This window comes from Hyaena hyaena, unplaced genomic scaffold, assembly GCF_003009895.1.
Source record: "Hyaena hyaena isolate Hyena2069 unplaced genomic scaffold, ASM300989v1 scaffold_321, whole genome shotgun sequence".
Taxonomy (NCBI): Eukaryota; Metazoa; Chordata; class Mammalia; order Carnivora; family Hyaenidae; genus Hyaena; species Hyaena hyaena.
In genome coordinates, this window is record NW_024080953.1 from 1,789,988 (window position 1) to 1,806,913 (window position 16,926).

Below are 16,926 nucleotides of genomic sequence, written 5' to 3' on the forward strand. Positions count from 1 at the left end.
ATATATAAGTAGGAATAATTATATAATAACAAAAAAGAGAGCCAGTTTAATCTGAATGGTCAATAGGAGAAAATTGTTTTGAAACATTATAGAATCTCCATCTTTATGTAATCAAAAAAATAATTATGAGCTTATAGACATTTGTAGAAATATTCATCAAATTTTAACCATGTTGGCAAGTGCCAAAATGAATGTTTGTCTACAGATAGAAACAAGTTAAATATATACAAAAATTAAAACAGTTGTGTTAAATTAGTGGATATAGACATTGATTTTTTTTTTCCAAAAACGTTACAAACTTTTAAAAATACCTCACTTTCTGGGGGCATTATAGTTGATCATGGCTCTGATAAGAAACTCTTGAAAATTTTGCATATTCTCAGTCAATAAAATATAACTTTACATATGTATAATACATAATTGTATTATATATTAATATATAACATAATTTTATATATTATATAAATATATTCTAATTTTCTCCACACTCCCAAAAGATCCTCTCATTCACTCCATTTGGGAGACTGTTCATCTAAATAGAATAACAAATCTTGAGAAATTGTAGTTTTACTCACCAAATAGTAATCACTTTAAAGATTATCTGGTCCAAAGCCAGATGAGTTAAGTGTGAAATGTGTTAGGGAATTTTAACTAGAGCAGTTTTCTCTCTTTATCTGCTTTGTATATCAATCTTCTGAGTAAGATTTCTTTCAGTGCAGTGTTCTGTTAAATTTAAAAAAATGATTTCAGTTCACCTTTTTTTTTTAAATAGTTTATAGTCAAGTCGGTTTACATATAACACCCATTGCTCATCCCAACAAGTTCACCTTTCTGACTATCTGCTGAGAATTAGCCATCTATTCCATGCTTCTATATATTCAGTAACTGGAAGCTCATTACTGCAAGAATGAGCACATTCCATTTTTATATCATTCTGTTAGAAAGTATATATCCTTTTTTAACCTTGAGATTTGTCCTCTATACTTTCTTCCATTCAGTAATCCTACTCTGGGGAACTATAGAACCAGCCCAATCCTTATACCCAATAATGAGGATTTCGGATTCTAATCCTGAATATGTTTTGTGTCGAGGTGTTAGGTTTTCTGTACAATTATATATCATCTACACATTTCATAAACATAACAATTTTTGGTCTTCATTTAAGCAACTAATAAATTATGTCCAACAGTAGAGGCAGGGCCTACTTTGAGATTTTTTTTTTTTTTTTTTTGGCCTTTACCCAAGTTACTGATAAAATAAGTTAAATAAATAGTATTAGGCAAGGTTTACTAGAAATTATTTTTCTGGTGGTCTGTTGAGTGATTGCTTACCCCTCTTGTGTTTGCTTAGCTATAGACCAATCTTACAATACTTATTTGTATAACAATGTTATGAAAAACTTTGTAAAATGCTTTATTGTTATCAGGAAATTTTTTAAGAAATGTTTTCCATCAAAAAGGTAACTGTCAACAATGGAAATTAAATTTTTTTTAAAGACTTAGGGAAATTTCTAGTGTCTACTATTTGTCCACGGTGGGTTTCTGTAATCCATTTTAGAATTTGTTTCTTGGACTTTTGATTCTGGGTTTAAAAACATTTAAAATGTATAGATTGCCCTCACTTTCCTTGGGCTGCATTTTGTTTATTAGGATTTTTGTTATATCCTTTCCAGGTTGAAAACCCTTCTAACAGAAAAGGGAATCATGATAGGAGTTGGACAAGGTCTGTCTTCTCTGTCTTTTTACCTGGTCAGAGGGTTTAAGTTTTCTTGACCTTATTTTAAAAACCTTATGCTATTTCCTTATTTAAACCAAAACTAGCCTGTTCTTACAGGTTCATTATTGTTATTTTCTGTTTTTCTTGGATATGTGCCCCTGTTAACGTTATCTATATTTAAAATGATGAGCTTATCAGAAAAAACCCGTTTAGTTAGTTTCTTTGGTTCTTCTCCCTTTACTTTGCATTAAGATTATTTGTAATTGCTTAGAGTTTTGTTTTCTCTGGTGTTCTATTTCTTGTCAGTTTTGAGCTGCTTTTGAAGACTATAGCCACAAAATCATACCTATTGTTTCCTGAACTCTTAGAAATCCATTGACTGAATCCTTGACTGAAGTCATGGCTCACAGTTAGCCAGGGCCAGTGGTTCCCTTTACTTAGTAATACAGTTACTTTACTCCAAAATTCCTGTCACCTACATCACCAGTCAGTTCTTTCTAGCTGGGCAGATTAAACCCAGAATAATTTCTCCCACTGTTTGTTTCCACTGATTTTAAGAGTTGAAATGTTACACAAGTTAAGTCCTTATATCAAATACTTTACAAAATGACAGTTACCATCCTTTCATCCCCTTCCCAAGTACTATTATCCTTTGTTTCTTTGCCACTGCACTGTGTGCTCTGGGAAAGCTGAATCCATATCTTGTCTCGTTGTAGAATCTGCAGGGTATGCCCTCAGTGTTTCTTTTCCTAACCATGTCCTTTCCATTGTCTTTTTATCTTAACCCAAATATATATGCAATTTCTAAAAGTATATAACTTTTAAAAATGAGGATTTTTCTTTATTAAAAACATAATGTATCGTTATTTTAGAAAATAATCTCCCATATTCTCAATCGTAAAGATAATGAAAGGTAACGTTTTATACTTTAGTCTATATATGAATGGGCAGTGAGACATGCTTCTTTTTTTTTTTTAATGGGCTATGCTATTCAGGGGTTGGGGGTTTAGGACTCTACATCCTAAGCCTGTACCATAATTTATTTAACTTAATTACTTATTCTTGGACATTTGTGTTATATCATTTATGTTAAAGTATAATTGCCAAGTTGAAAGGTTTTTTAAGTGTTTGATACATATCAAATTGCCTTCCAGAAAGTATGTCCCAGTTTACATTGCCCACTGGCAGTGCGTATATTTTTCCATTTCTCCATTACTTTAACCTTAGCCAGCCCAGAGGGAGTGGGGAAGGTGCTGCATGCATGTGCGCACATGTATTTTTAGGAATTACTAACTTAGTAGCCACAGAATGTGGGTGTCTTTTTTAAGTCCAGTGCTATACCCATTTCCTCCTGTTGGCTCTGTGTTTGAAATACATCCATCCACATATGCCAGTTTGACAGAATGACAGACACCAATGAGGATGAATACACCTGTGTTAAGGTTTCAGGTTTACTTGTCAAGTTTTATATATAGGTACCTAAAGTCAAACCAGCTTAGTTATTATTTTCATCAGAGTGGTACTAAGTATCACTTCTAGGAAATTGTTTCTTCTTTTCTCCTTTTTTTTTTTTTTTTGAGAGAGAATGAGTGAGTGCACAAGTGAAGGAGAGGAGCAGAGGAGAAAAAGAGAGAATATTAAGGAGACTCCACACTTAGCATAGGGCCCAAGATGGGGCCCAATCCCACAACACTGGGATCATGACCTGAGCTTAAATCGAGTTGGGGGCTCAAACAACTGAGCCACCTAGGTACCCCAGAAATTTTTCTTTTTATTCAAAACATGTTTTCTCCTACTGAGTCAAAAAATTTACCTGGGTTTCTCCCCCTCCAAAAGTAATATAAAATTAGGGTGCCTGGGTGGCTCAGTGGTTTAAGCATCTGACTTCAGTTCAGGTCATAATCTCATGGTTCATGGGTTTGAGCCCCACATCAGGCTCTGTGCTGACAGCTCAGAGCCTGGAGCCTGCTTCAGATTCTGCGTGTGTCTCTCTCTCTTCCCCTTTCCTGCCCAGACTCTGTCTCTGTCTCTCTCTCTCAAAAAGAAAATGAACATTAAAAAAAAATATGAAACCATCTTGATTAAGTTGATAAACATCCTATCAAACATTCTTCTGGGTGTTCTTCAAATATTCTTTAGTTCCTTGCCTGAAGTCACCTACTCATGTTCACATGCCTTTTCTTATTCTTTATTCCTAAATTAGGTGAAAATGTTTCCTGTGTCCCCATGACCTTCATTTCCCTACCCTGAATGACCACGCTTCTCCAGTGTCCTCTATCCCTGAGCCCAGAACACCTCTCTGATGCTAGCAGATAAAAAATATAAACAGTGTTATTGACAAGCCCTTCAACTTTGCTAGTGGACTGGTTTGGCTCACTGGCATCTGAATTGCAGTTCTATTTTTGAAATGACTGAAGCTACTTGTGGCATATCTTTTCCTCAAAAGAATATGAAAAGAGAGGTAATGATGCTTTGCTGAAGTGGGATCCCCCTTCTTCTCCCTCATTATTATACACCCAAAACTGTCAAAACTCATAGACATTATAAAGAGAAAAATAAAATTTGAGTCCTTTTCCTTATAGGTGATACTTTTATTTCATTAATGTAGATTATGATTTCAATTTAAATATAACTTTAGAGTATACATTTGATTCTCTGTAATAATGGTCTTGTTCCTGTGTCAGTTAATAACACTAATATCTAAAACAGGGTTTTTTTGATAAATATATTTCCACTTGGAACAGTTTGAATAGGAACTTCCTGAGTTAGCTACACGGGTATAATTAATATATCCTAGGCTGCCAAAATTTTATCTTTTAGAGGAGTTGACCTGTGGTGACACATTTCTGACTATTAATAGAATGAGGATAGTGGCAAATAGAAACATAAAATAGGCTTGGGAGAGTATAATAAAGGAAATAAGGAAATAAAAGTATACTTAACGTTAGCCAAATATAAAGTACATGTAAAATACAAAACAGATTTGCTATATCTGAAATATGCTCTTTTACTAATCTGCCAATAATAAAAATAATAAATATTTAATGATTTTATAACTTTTGAGAACTTGAAACATGTTTAGGATAAATAGGGAATAAGTTTTTTTTTTTTAAATTTCAGTTAAATTTAACTGACCATATGTAGTCAGCAGCCACCCTATAAGAGAGTGCAGACAGAACATTTCCATTGTTGCTGTGCGGCCAGACAGCATTTTATCACTTAGAAGGCTTTTTTATAGGCGTGCATTTGCAAAATACTGATTCATGGTGGCAGAGCCTTTGGAACCCAGCCTCATGTGTTTATTCTCTGTACTTTCCTCCCAGAGTTTTTCCTTGTTTGCTACTCTCTTTTTATTTAAACACTTTGGCAACAGTTTATAAAGGTGGGACTTTCAGGGGCACCTGGGTGGCTCAATTGGTTAAGCATCCAACTTCAGCTCAGGTCATGATCTCACTGTGAGTTCGAGCCCTGCATCAGGCTCTGTGCACTCTCTCCCTCCCTCCCTCTAGCTCTCTCTCTCTCTCTCTCTCTCTCCCCCCCCCTCTCAAAAATAAATAAACAATTAAAAAAAAATTTAAATAAAAATAAATGTGGAACTTTCCATTCATTCTCCTTCCCCTTGCCATTTGTACATTTGATTAAACACATTGGAAGGAAGAATGGACAGGACTTGCTGATGCATTAGATGTAGTCGGGGTAGAGTAAGGAAAGAATCCTGGTGACCACTTTCGGTTTGTGACCTGAACAACTAGGTGGGGCAGTTTCCTCAGTATTGAGACAGCTGCTCAACAAATCCATGACTCCGTTATCTTGCCACTCCTATAGATCGCTGAGAATTTGGGAGGTACGGGAGAAGCTATGGGTCCTCTACTAGAAAAAAATGTGTGTGTATTATATATAGAATTTTGCACTTCAAAATTTTCTCTAGAGCATGGAGCACCTGAGTGGCTTAGTCAGTTAAGGGTCCTACTCGATTTCAGCTTATGTCATGATCTCACGGTTTGTGAAATCGAGCCCCACTGTCAGCATGGAGCCTGCTAAGGATTCTCTCTGCCCCTCCCCTGCTTGCTCTTGCACATGATCTCACTCTCTTTCTCCCTCCCTCTCTCACTCAAAATAAATAAATAAACTTAAAAAAAATTGCAGCCTCATGAATTTTATTAGGAACCTGATACCTTAGTGCTTCACCCTTGGCTTCACTATGAAGTTGCCCTATTTGTCATTTTTTATCTCTGAAGCCACACAGAATAAAATTGGTTTCCATAAATACATACACAAATTGCCTTTGCCCTATCCAGCGTAAAAGCCATAGAACCATAGAGTCTTCTTAGAATTAGGGAAAAAAACAATTGATTATTTGATGCAATTTTCCTTGCCTTTTTTATATTTTATTAGGCACATACCTAATCTTGTAAAGGGAGTTAGTTGGTCAGGGATACTCTCATGGGCTTGTGAGCATAAATTCTGCCTGGCATTTAACTTATTTGACCTATATGTATGTATTGGTTTTCTTTTGCTACAGATTAAGATGCCCCAAAATTTAGCACCTTAAAACAAGAATAAACATTATTTTTATCTCACATGTCTTAGATTGGTCACGAATTCAGAAGCCGCCTAGCTGGATGGTTCTAGATCAGAGTTTTTTATGAGGTTGAAGTCAGCTGTCAGCCAGGGGCTACAGACATCAGAAGGCTTACCTGGAGCTGGAAGATCTACTTCCAGGATGGTTCATTTATATGCTTGGTGAATCCGTCCTTGCTGCATGGCCCCAGTCCCTTACCATGTGTAGCTTCCATAAGGCTGCTAAAGTGTCTCACGTTGTGTCAGCTGGTTTCTTCTGGACTAAGTGACCCAAGAAGGAGGACAAGATGGAAGCCACAGTGTCTTTTATGTACTGACCTTGGAAATCACACACCATTGCCTCTACAATGTCCTATTGGTTACATGGGTCAGCCCTTTTCCTGGAGGAAGGGACGACCTTGGGGTATTGACACCCAAAAGGCATGTCTCATTGGGGCCATCTTAGAAAGCAGCTACCACAGTGTATGAGAATGATCTTATACCTTCATCCCTCAAAGCTGATTATTCTCTCCATTCTCCCTGAAACCTGTCCTTGGTTACTTGGTTGTTGGTTGGCTGGTTGGTTGGTTGGTTGGTGGTTGGTTGGTTCTGAACTAGCATTAGAAGGATGGTAATAGGCATTGATTTCTAGGAAACTTGGAATATCACCTCTGTAGTTGTTTCCAAAACACTTGTGTCTCTGTATACCCCATACAGACTGAGAATTAGGAAATAAAATAACTATTTTTAATTCTTATCATAAATTCACAGATCTGTTTTAATGTAGTAACCCTTTTAGGTAATAGAAATAGGCTACTAGATTACAGTGGATTACATAGGAGTTAGGTCTGAATGAAAGTCCCCTTAAGCTCTTTTCTCACTTTGCTAGGAAATCTTCTGTCCCCTGTACTACCCATAAAGGCCATCAGTCTCTTCCTCTAATCCCTCTGTACTCAACTCCATTCTCCTGCTTGTCAGCTCTGCAACCTTGGGCACATTACTTAATTTCTTTGTGCCTCTATTTTCCCCTTTGCAAAATGGGGGCAATAATTATACCTATTTCTTGGGGTTGCTCTGTGAGCTAAAATGACATGCCTGCAATGTACTTAGTATGAAGTCTGGCACATTGGTAAGCACTCAGATGTTAACAGTTACTGCTCCTTTATTATGGTGGTGATGGTGGTTATTGCAGTCACACTAAACTATAAATTTATGTATTTTTAGATGTCTCTTTTACCTTTCCATTTATTGAACAATTACTATAACCCAGGTACTGTGCTAAGCACTTTATTTCCATTTTACAGATGAGGAAATTGAGACAGAGAGAGGTTAAATAACCTGTTACAATATCACACAGCTGTTCAGTTCATATTCCATGTTTGTGGAATTGGATTAGATTTAAGAAAGATATGTCATTGTGAATTTCAAAATAGAATCTCAAGACTAAAAACAAGAGATTGTACAATTAGTCCATGGTTATTCATAGTTGAACTGGATGCTTTATAATCAAAAGATGTTAGCCTATCCTTTAAACCATAATGCCATGTAGCATCAATTTTACCAGTATGAATGTAACGGGAAGAGAATGCAGGAGAAATGAGCAAAAAGAATTTTGCTACTTTTAAACAGTTACTGTTTAAATGTTTGAGAAGAAGCATAGAAATTACAGTGAACATCCAAATCAAGTGACAGTTTTTAATGAGCAGTTTTATTATAAAAAGCCCATATTCAATTATATAAAATAAGTGTTCTGATCTGACAGTAGGAACAAAGTATGTACCAAGTATGAAATGTAGTTTTGTTCAGTAAGCCATGTGTTCTGTCCGAGCTACTGTTGAGTTTGTAGAACTTTATATTCTCTTTGTTTTGCGTTTCTCCTCCCTATACTTTGACTGCCTCTGAAAAACAGATCATCGTTCTTTTTTCTAGAAAGGACATATGTAATTTGACTTTAAGTGGAAATTCTTTGCAGTAGGCAAAGGTGTTTTCGTTTGATAAATCAATACAGTGGTATGACTTCAGGTATCAGATAATGAGCTATTAGAATTTTAGTTTCCAGGTGATTTGGAGATAATTCAGAGAAGAAAAATGAGATCATTAAATGACAAACCTGAAGAGCTTAAGTGTCTTTTCAAATTTTATCGTTCAGAAGGTGAATTTGTTCTGGTTATATGCACACAATAGGGTTTTGCCAAAGAGTAAATTAACATAATGAGCTGGATGGCCTTGTGGATGAGCCTTAGTGGTCATTTAGTGTAGCTGATGGCTGCTGTGGCCAGAGCTGCTAACAGCACTGGTATGTTTGTTACTGTGGTCAGGCAGATAAGTTCCTCAAGATTGGTAAATCTCTTAAGTCCTGAGGAAGACCAAAACATACTAAAAATGAGAGAGAAGTGCTATTTGATGATGGTCACGCATAGGTTCTGAACATTCGCCAATGCATGGGAAATGCCACTGTAAGTGGACTTGTGAAGAACATTATAATTCTGAAATAGCTCTGTGGCCTTTCAGACTCTTTCTAGACTTGTTTTTTAAGCAGCCTGTGCCTGAATTATGAAAATGATCATTTTTCTTGAGAAAAGCTTACAGCAACATGTGCATGGACAGAAACTGATGTTACCTTATCCCTGAGGACAGAATTTTGATGATCATTGAAGACTAAAATTCCTGCCAAGAAGAGCCTATCTAAGAAAGACCAGGAGTCGTGACGGAAACATTTTAGACATAGTTATTTACTAACTATTGGAGAAGGCATGTACCTGCCCTTGGAGAAAGGTTCTGTGTCATATACCCTGCCACTTGTCCATGTGCCATACTGATGAGTTAATGAATGTAATACGGTCTATGCATGGACCCTGATGCTGTAATATTTGCACTTATTTATATGAAAACAGGAGTAGAAACAGCTGTAGGTGTTTTGAAGGAAATTAAATGAATTAAACATAACCAGTCAAATTAAGAGGTATAAACATGTCTTCCCCAAAGGCTGAGTTAAATGTATATAAGGGCAGATTGTTTTGAGGGCAGGAAAATCAGGAATTTAGAAAAGAAGTATAGTTTTTACAGAGTGACCATTGGAATGATAAACTGAGCACCTAGTCCTTACATAAAGAGTTCCTGTGTGTTCTCAGGGTTTTTTTTTTTTTTTTCTTCTAATTAAAAAATTCAAACAAGAAAGATCCAAGGACCAAACATTGCATTCAGCCATGACAGTTGTTTAACTCATCATAGAGTTAAAAGAGCTACAGCCTCTAGAGAGACAAAACTTCTGGACTTATTTTTTGATGTCACCAGTTTTTATGGTCAGGGGCAGTAATGACTTCTAGGGAGATGGGTCTTAGAAGTTACCCATCCCAGTCAAGCCACTTCTCTTCTTGCTCAGGGCTTAGCGTGAAGTGTTAGGGAGAAAATTTGCCCAGCAGTGTATTAACAGTCACATACATGATGTCACAGGGTCATGGCTGGACTGGCTGACTGAAACGGCAGTCTTGTTGCCTACCTGAGATGCAGTGCTGCTCCAGATGCAACTAAATGCCTGCTTAAATGTTAATAGATGCTGTGAAATAATAATGGAGCTTAAAAGGGGAGGGGAAAGTAACATGAGTTAAAGTTAATTATAAAGTTACACTTATTTTCCAAAAGATTAGGCAGAGTAATCTCAGCACCCAAGATATTTGACTACAAGATGCTTTATTGAATGGAATAAGTGAATTGGTACTGTGGTGACTACCTCTTCTTTTCTTCTGATTGTCTTCCATTTCTACAAATAATGAAGGACTGTACTTAGAAAGTGAACAGCTGAATTTGATTTATGTGTATGCTTCTGCCTCTCAACACTGACCCGTATTACATTCATTGCCTCCACCCATTTTACTCACTTTAGCAGACGGCATATTATAACATGGTTCAGAATTTTTAGCAAGTTTTCCCAGCTGTGCACTGCTCATTTATTTTCAAATGAGCTGGATTCCCAACTGAGTATTCATGCATGTACTGCTAACCTCATCTATAGCAAGAGGTTTGGCAGAAATGGGCTCTGGTCCTGAGTCTGTAACTTAAAGACACTATCTTCCCTGCACACGGACCAGGCCAAGGCATGCTCTTAGCTGTAATCAGAAAGAAACTCATATTTCTTTTTAAGTATTGGCCATATTTCAAATAACATTTTCAGATACAGCTTGGAAGACCACCGGCTCACAGTGTACAGTTTGGGTGGTGTGCTTTCTCATGGGGCTGTAATAGCACTGCTCATGCTCTCTTGGGACTTTTGATTTGCAGATGCTAATGCTGGAGACCGTGGACAGACCAACAGCGCTGCTTCTGCATCAGCTTCCAACTCCACCTGAACAGTCCCGAGCGGCCAGCTGCACAGGAAAAACCACCAGTTACTTGAGTGTCACTCAGCAACACTGGTCACGTTTCGAAAGAAAATTAAAAAGAGAAAAAAACCTGCTCATTTTAGTGTTCAATTTTTTTATTATTATTGTTGTTCTTATTTAACCTTGTAAAATATCTATAAATACAAACCAATTTCATTGTATTCTCACTTTGAGGGAGATCCAGGGGGTGGGAGGGGTTGTGGGGAGGGAAGCGGAGCACTAGAACACACAATCTCTCTCCCACGACAATCTTTTTTATCAAAAGTCTGCTGTTGTATACTTTAAAAACAGGACTCCTGCCTCATGCCCCTTCCACAAAGAAGACGACTTTGTTCTGTGCTGAAGTTTCTTTGAACTTTGTTTTCTTTTCAAGTCAAGTGTAAGACTTTGGGCTAGTGCACAGCTTGAAATTGGTTGGGAGCTTTAGCAGGTGTAACTCAATGGGGACTTAAATGTCACTTGTAAAATTAATCCATATCCTCTGGTATTTGAAGACATGCCTTTGGCATATTGGTGGCAGGTGTGGCAGACAAGGAAATTGTATCATTTGTATGTAACCCAGGGAGGTCAATAAAGTTTGAAGATTCTTAATTGACTTGATAAGGTCTTGTTTTGCTCTTAATCAGTGCTAGTGGTGAAGAAACTCAAGAGGAGGCGATCAGAGGAACATACGTGCTCTGAGTGTGGGTCTTTGTTTGCCTGACTGAAGCTTCTCTGCAGACCTTAGTACAGTTTTAACCTGGTGGCCTAGGAGAAGGCTGCGAGGATGTTGAGCGGGTCACTCTGGCTGCAGAGGTCAAAAGCTGATGAACCTGGAGGAAGGGCACAGGCCAGGGTCAGATCTCAGCACTGTGAATGAATTTGTCCAGACTTGTTTCTAAAGTTGCTTCCCTTGGAAAGAGACACTTGAGAGGACATTATAGTTAAAGAATGTGAACTGTAACAGTCTACTGGTTTATTTTTCATATTTTTTAATTACAAATTGAGCTTGCAGAAATTGCCACATTCTGCACATAGTTCTGATTTTAAATCCAAATCTAGAATCTGTATTTAATTTCAGCTCTTTTTTTAACCTCATGCTTTTAAATTTTTATTTATTGATGTATGTCAGATAGACCATTATGATTTTAGATGGTAGGAATATTAAGAACTACACATCAAAATGGTATAAACAGTCACATGTACCTGCTGACTTTATAGGAAAGCTGATTATATAAATGTGTGTATGTATATATGTTATATATACATAGATTCAATACTGCCTTTTATTTTTGTTTTTGTCCACAGTATCAAAATCAACTGGTTGGAGCATGAGGAGAAGGATGTTTTCCCCCCATACCCAGTTAAGAGTTTTTGTTCTGTTCTCTTTGTGTATCAGTGAACGGTGTAAGACTCAGTCTGTGTTTTTGAAGAAAAAGCAATATTCCTTGGAAAGCAAAGAGGATTGAAGGATTATGTTTGCAGTGAGGAAATAGATTTTTCACAACTAGTTTGTTTTATACTTTTAAGGTTGCCATCTTTGTGGGCCTTATATACTCGAAAATGAACCTTAGTCACCTTGGTGCTTATGGGCCATTACTTGACCTATGAATCTTTAAGGCACAATCAGTTGTACTTTACATTTAAAGATCACTTGAGTGATGGCCGCCTTTCCCTTCTACCCACTCTTCCCTACACACCTTCCAAGGTTAGCTGATGACTGCAGGGCTGAGGAGTTGAGCCCTAGACTGTGTGTAGCCTCCCTTCACCCTCATTGCCACCTGAGGTCATGTTTAGGGTCTTGCACCCTCCCTGTGATTTGGAAGTGGAGTCTCTTGGCAGCCCTCACACAGGTCCTAGTTCCCTGTCCTGCTTCTTAACCAAGTGTGTGTGACTCTCCAAGAGAGTCCTACTGCCTGCTGAAGTGAACCAGTACCCAGAAGGGCAACTGTGAGCCATCTTAGTTTTCACTCACTGTTTAGCTAAGCTCTTAGGCCACAAAAGGGGTTTCTCAAACCTCTGGTTATATCAGAGTTCATGAGAAAGGAAACACACTCAGTCAAACCAAATCAAACAAATTGACTTTTACATTTAATAATGGGCTTCTGAGAGCCAATTAAGATTTGAAAGAAGTCTGAATCAAAGTATTTGGCTGGGTAATTCCTGAAGGGAATGGCTTTGATAGACCATTTTCAGAAAGGATTTATAAAGAAGCTGAACAGCAGGTCTCGGACAGAGAAGCGACCTGCTTTCACACCAGACCTGCCCAGCCAAACATTTGGACACAGACACTACTATGGACTTGGTATACTTGCTAGAGCCCCTAAAAATCTGTGCTTGCTTTAGAAAACACTCCCCTCTCCTTTGCCCCCATAATTGGGGTAAGAGAAGAAGAGAGAAAAGTCTGATGCTTTTCTCTCATTTTATTGTGTGTGTGTGTGTGTGAGGGCTGAGGTGCGTGATTTTTCTTTCTCAAGGATCATGGCGGTATCACAGAACTCTTTTATACAAGTGAGATCCAGGTCTCTGAATATCTTTTTGTAAATAATAATAATAATAATAATAATAATAAAAGCTCCTCACCAAATTCAAGCTTGTACATTATATTTTCTTTCAATGTTTTTAAATTTAAGTTGTATTGTTTTGTATGTAAATATGTGGACCCAGGAACTGTTATTAATGAGCAAAAAGTTACTGTTCAGGGCAGTGATTCTGTTTAATAATCAGACAAAATGTAGACGAGCTTTTTAAAGCCATATAGTTTTAACTCTGTACAGTAGGTACCGGCCTGTATTATTGTAACAATAACTCTAGCAATGTATAGTGTATCTATATAGTTTGGAGTGCCTTCGCTTCCATGTGTTTGTTTTTTGTTTTTGTTTTTCATTTTTTAAGTTTTCATTGGTTTTTCTATCCATGTGACCCTGTCCCACCCCTTTCCCTTTGAAATAATAACTCCTAACAGTGTCTTTGCCCCTTCCACAGTTAATTTCAGTGATACCATGCTCAGGAGTGGAAAGAGGAAACCATGTTCATGATCTCATTTCATTTAAACCCTGCCTTGGGTTTGGTTCTGGGCAGTTGTTTCCTCCTCAGTCAGTACCAGTGACCAGTTTCATTTCATAGTTAGTCCATCCAGGGACTTCGCGTAGTGCCAGCGAGCCCTAGATCTGGAAGATACCGAATAGATTGGAGTTTGCTCATCTCTCCCCCAAATCCTAACCATGGGTCTTACAAACAGCAGATTCCGGGAGCCTTCCATGCTCTCCTCTTTATCTACTTCCCTCCTGATAGAGAGAGAGAGACTGTTTTTATAAATCAGAGTTTCTTAATAGTATCAGGTTTTGATACATCAGTGGTCTAAAATGCTGTAGTGCAATTAATTACTAGCAGTTACTGCACAGAGCGCCAGTGTGTCGATAGAGGGCTGTTGTTGTAACAAGGGGACTCTTACACATCCCCTCCCTCCTGCCACCTCTACCCCTGTTAAGTGAAATGTCATTTTAATTTTGTTCTTTAAAAAAATAAGTTTAATTCTTACTGTGTGCCCATCATGAAGGCCTTTTTTTGAAAGAAAAAAATCAAAACCATTTGTTTTGCCTCCAAGTACTCCATATAAGATGTCTTGAGTAGAAGAAAAAAAACTTTACCAAACCAAAGGTTGCTATTTTTGAAACATCATGTGTTCATTCCAGCAAGGCAGAAGACTGCACCTTCTTTCCAGTGACATGTTGTGTCAGTTTTTTAAGTCCTCTTAATTTTTAGACACATATTTTTGGTTTGTGTTTTAACAAAGCCTACCTGACCAGTCATCTTGTCTGCACCAATGCAAAGGTTTCTGAGAGGACTACTGTATTCTCTATCCCTGTGGATATAAAGACACTGGCATTTCATTTCTTTTTTCCCTTTCCTTTTTAAGGGATTTAACTTTGGAATCTTCCAAAGGAAGTTTGGCCAATGCCAGATCCCCAGGAATTTGGGGGTTTATTTCTTTGTTTTAAACCAAAATTGTATCTGATTTCTTTTGTTGATGTTAGTGATCATCTAATCACAGAGCCGAACACTTTCTTCCCTATATAGAAAAATCAACTAAGCATGCTTTCCAATAAAATCTGTCTTTTCTAGTAGAAACCTGAGCCACTGAAAATAAGAGAGAAAAGAAGCAGAGTCAAGTCCCAGACTAAGGTCTACGTTTGAGAGGCTTTGAAAGTAATCCCTGGGGTTTGGATTATTTTCACAAGAGTTATGACGTTTTATTCAAGTTTGTTGCTCCGTTTTGCACCTCTGCAATAAAAGCAAAATGACAACCAGTACATAAGGGGTTAGCTTGACAAAGTAGACTTCCTTGTGTTCATTTTTGTTTTTTTCTTACTATATCTGTCTACAGGCAGATACAGATAGATGTATGAAAATGTGCTTGCCTGTAAAATCTGCATTTATAAATGTGTTGCCGATGGATCACTTGGGCCTGTACACATACCAATTAGCGTGACCACTTCCATCTTAAAAACAAATCTAAACAAAATTTATTATATATATATATATATAAAGGACTGTGGGTTGTATACAAACTATTGCAAACACTTGTGCAAATCTGTCTTGATATAAAGGAAAAGCGAAATCTGTATAACATTATTACTACTTGAATGCCTCTGTGACTGATATTTTTTTCATTTTAAATATAAACTTTTTTGTGAAAAGTATGCTCAATGTTTTTTTTCCCCTTTCCCCATTCCCTTGTAAATACATTTCGTTCTATGTGACTTGGTTTGGAAATAGTTAACTGGTACTGTAATTTGCATTAAATAAAAAGTAGGTTAGCCTGGAAATGAAATTAAAATTCACAAGTGTGTGGTCTTTATTTCAGTACCCAGCCCTCTTTTCTTCACCCTACCTATTCTGCTACTGCGGTATGTAGTTACATCACCACCTCCGTTCTTCCAATTAGAGAAACATGGATCTTTGTTATAAAAATCAAGATGCAAACACTAGTTCTCCTTCTTTCAATGATCTTATTATATTGTTTGGCCCCAAGAGGTGCAGCTTCCATCTTGGAAACCTTTGGATTTGATGTAGAGGAAGCTTTGCAGACACTGCTTTGAAAAGAACGAAAATGTCCCTGAAAGGGACAAATTTTTAAAATGTGTATAAGCTGCTGTCTTTGATTACTGTGTTCACGGTTTGGTGTAGCTGTATTTTCTTTTAACTTTCATCCCATTAGTAATGGTCTTTGGGAGTATCTGTAAAATATATGAACACCACAGACAGTGGGGCTGTACCTCCCAGGTTACCAACACATGTTGTGTTTGAATCTGCTCATTTCCAATACTGGATGATGTATGTAAACATGTTATGTCTCTTAGTGCAAAAAGAAACATTTTTTTTTTTTTTTTAGGGCTGGCTCACTCTGTCAGGCCTAATCTAAAGGCTAGATATAAAGTCATGTGACTGCTGCTTCAATAAAAACAAATTTATATTGGATAAAGTCTGCTCCTTTATTTGTTTATGTTGTTTATGGTGGTGTGGGATTGGCTGATATTTGTATAATAGTTAAACATGTTTACCAGCTGCTGGGGGGGGGGGGGAGGGAAGGAAAGGAATCCATACAGACATAAAAGATTGCACTTGTGGGATAGGCCTCCTTGTGGCATTGAAGTGCATTTGTTTGGGATTCACTACTATTTTATTTCCTACCTTGTTTTGAGTTGGAATTGAGCAAGATAGCCCTTTTAACTTAAAATCCTGAAAGGCTGCATTTTTAATGTTAAGGTCTTCCAAAAAGTGCTGACCAACCTGTCCTTAGGATCACATTTCAAGTGAGCAATGATAGCAAAATGCCATTTTACAGACACTCTAGAAGAGTAGTTAGAAAAGGGAGGGATCAGGTTGCAGAGTTCAGGGAGAAGTTTGTGAATGGAAGTGACCGAAAGTGATGGTGTGGCCACCCATTTCTCAGGTGTGAGATATTCAACCACCCACTAGCGCCAACAGATTTAGGAGCACTGTGAGCATGTTAAGGGAACGTGTCCAAGGGAAAATGGAAGCTGGTGTGTAACAGCATGATGAGCCCCACAAGTTGTCAGCAGCTGGGAAGGAATGGTCAATCAAATGTATGTTTCTTTCTACATCCTCTTTTCGCCAGAAAAGAGAGGCCACCCCAGGCCTTCCCACAAAAAGATGATGTCAAGGCTTTAAATGGGCCCTTAAAGCCTGGGGCAGGTAGAGACTGGCCACAGAATGGCTCTGATGAATGCGGAACCAGAAGGCAAGCAGTACTTACTTAGAAGGGCTT

The 16,926-nt window shown here is 37.6% G+C and overlaps 1 protein-coding gene across 4 annotated transcripts in view; it reads left to right on the forward strand.

Moving 5' to 3' along the window:
• GSK3B (glycogen synthase kinase 3 beta) overlaps nt 1-16,027 on the forward strand; it is a 212,931-nt gene extending 196,904 nt beyond the window's left edge. For 2 of the 4 annotated variants that reach the window (XM_039248910.1, XM_039248911.1), the window contains one exon: nt 10,555-16,027. In XM_039248910.1, the coding sequence (XP_039104841.1) occupies nt 10,555-10,622 (68 nt within the window). In that variant the 3' untranslated portion in view covers nt 10,623-16,027. Of the gene's footprint in view, nt 1-1,672; nt 1,723-3,919; nt 4,292-10,554 lie in introns of those variants that run through there. The other 2 variants (XM_039248912.1, XM_039248913.1) reach the window with 2 other exon arrangements.
• Nucleotides 16,028-16,926: the final 899 nt, after the last annotated feature.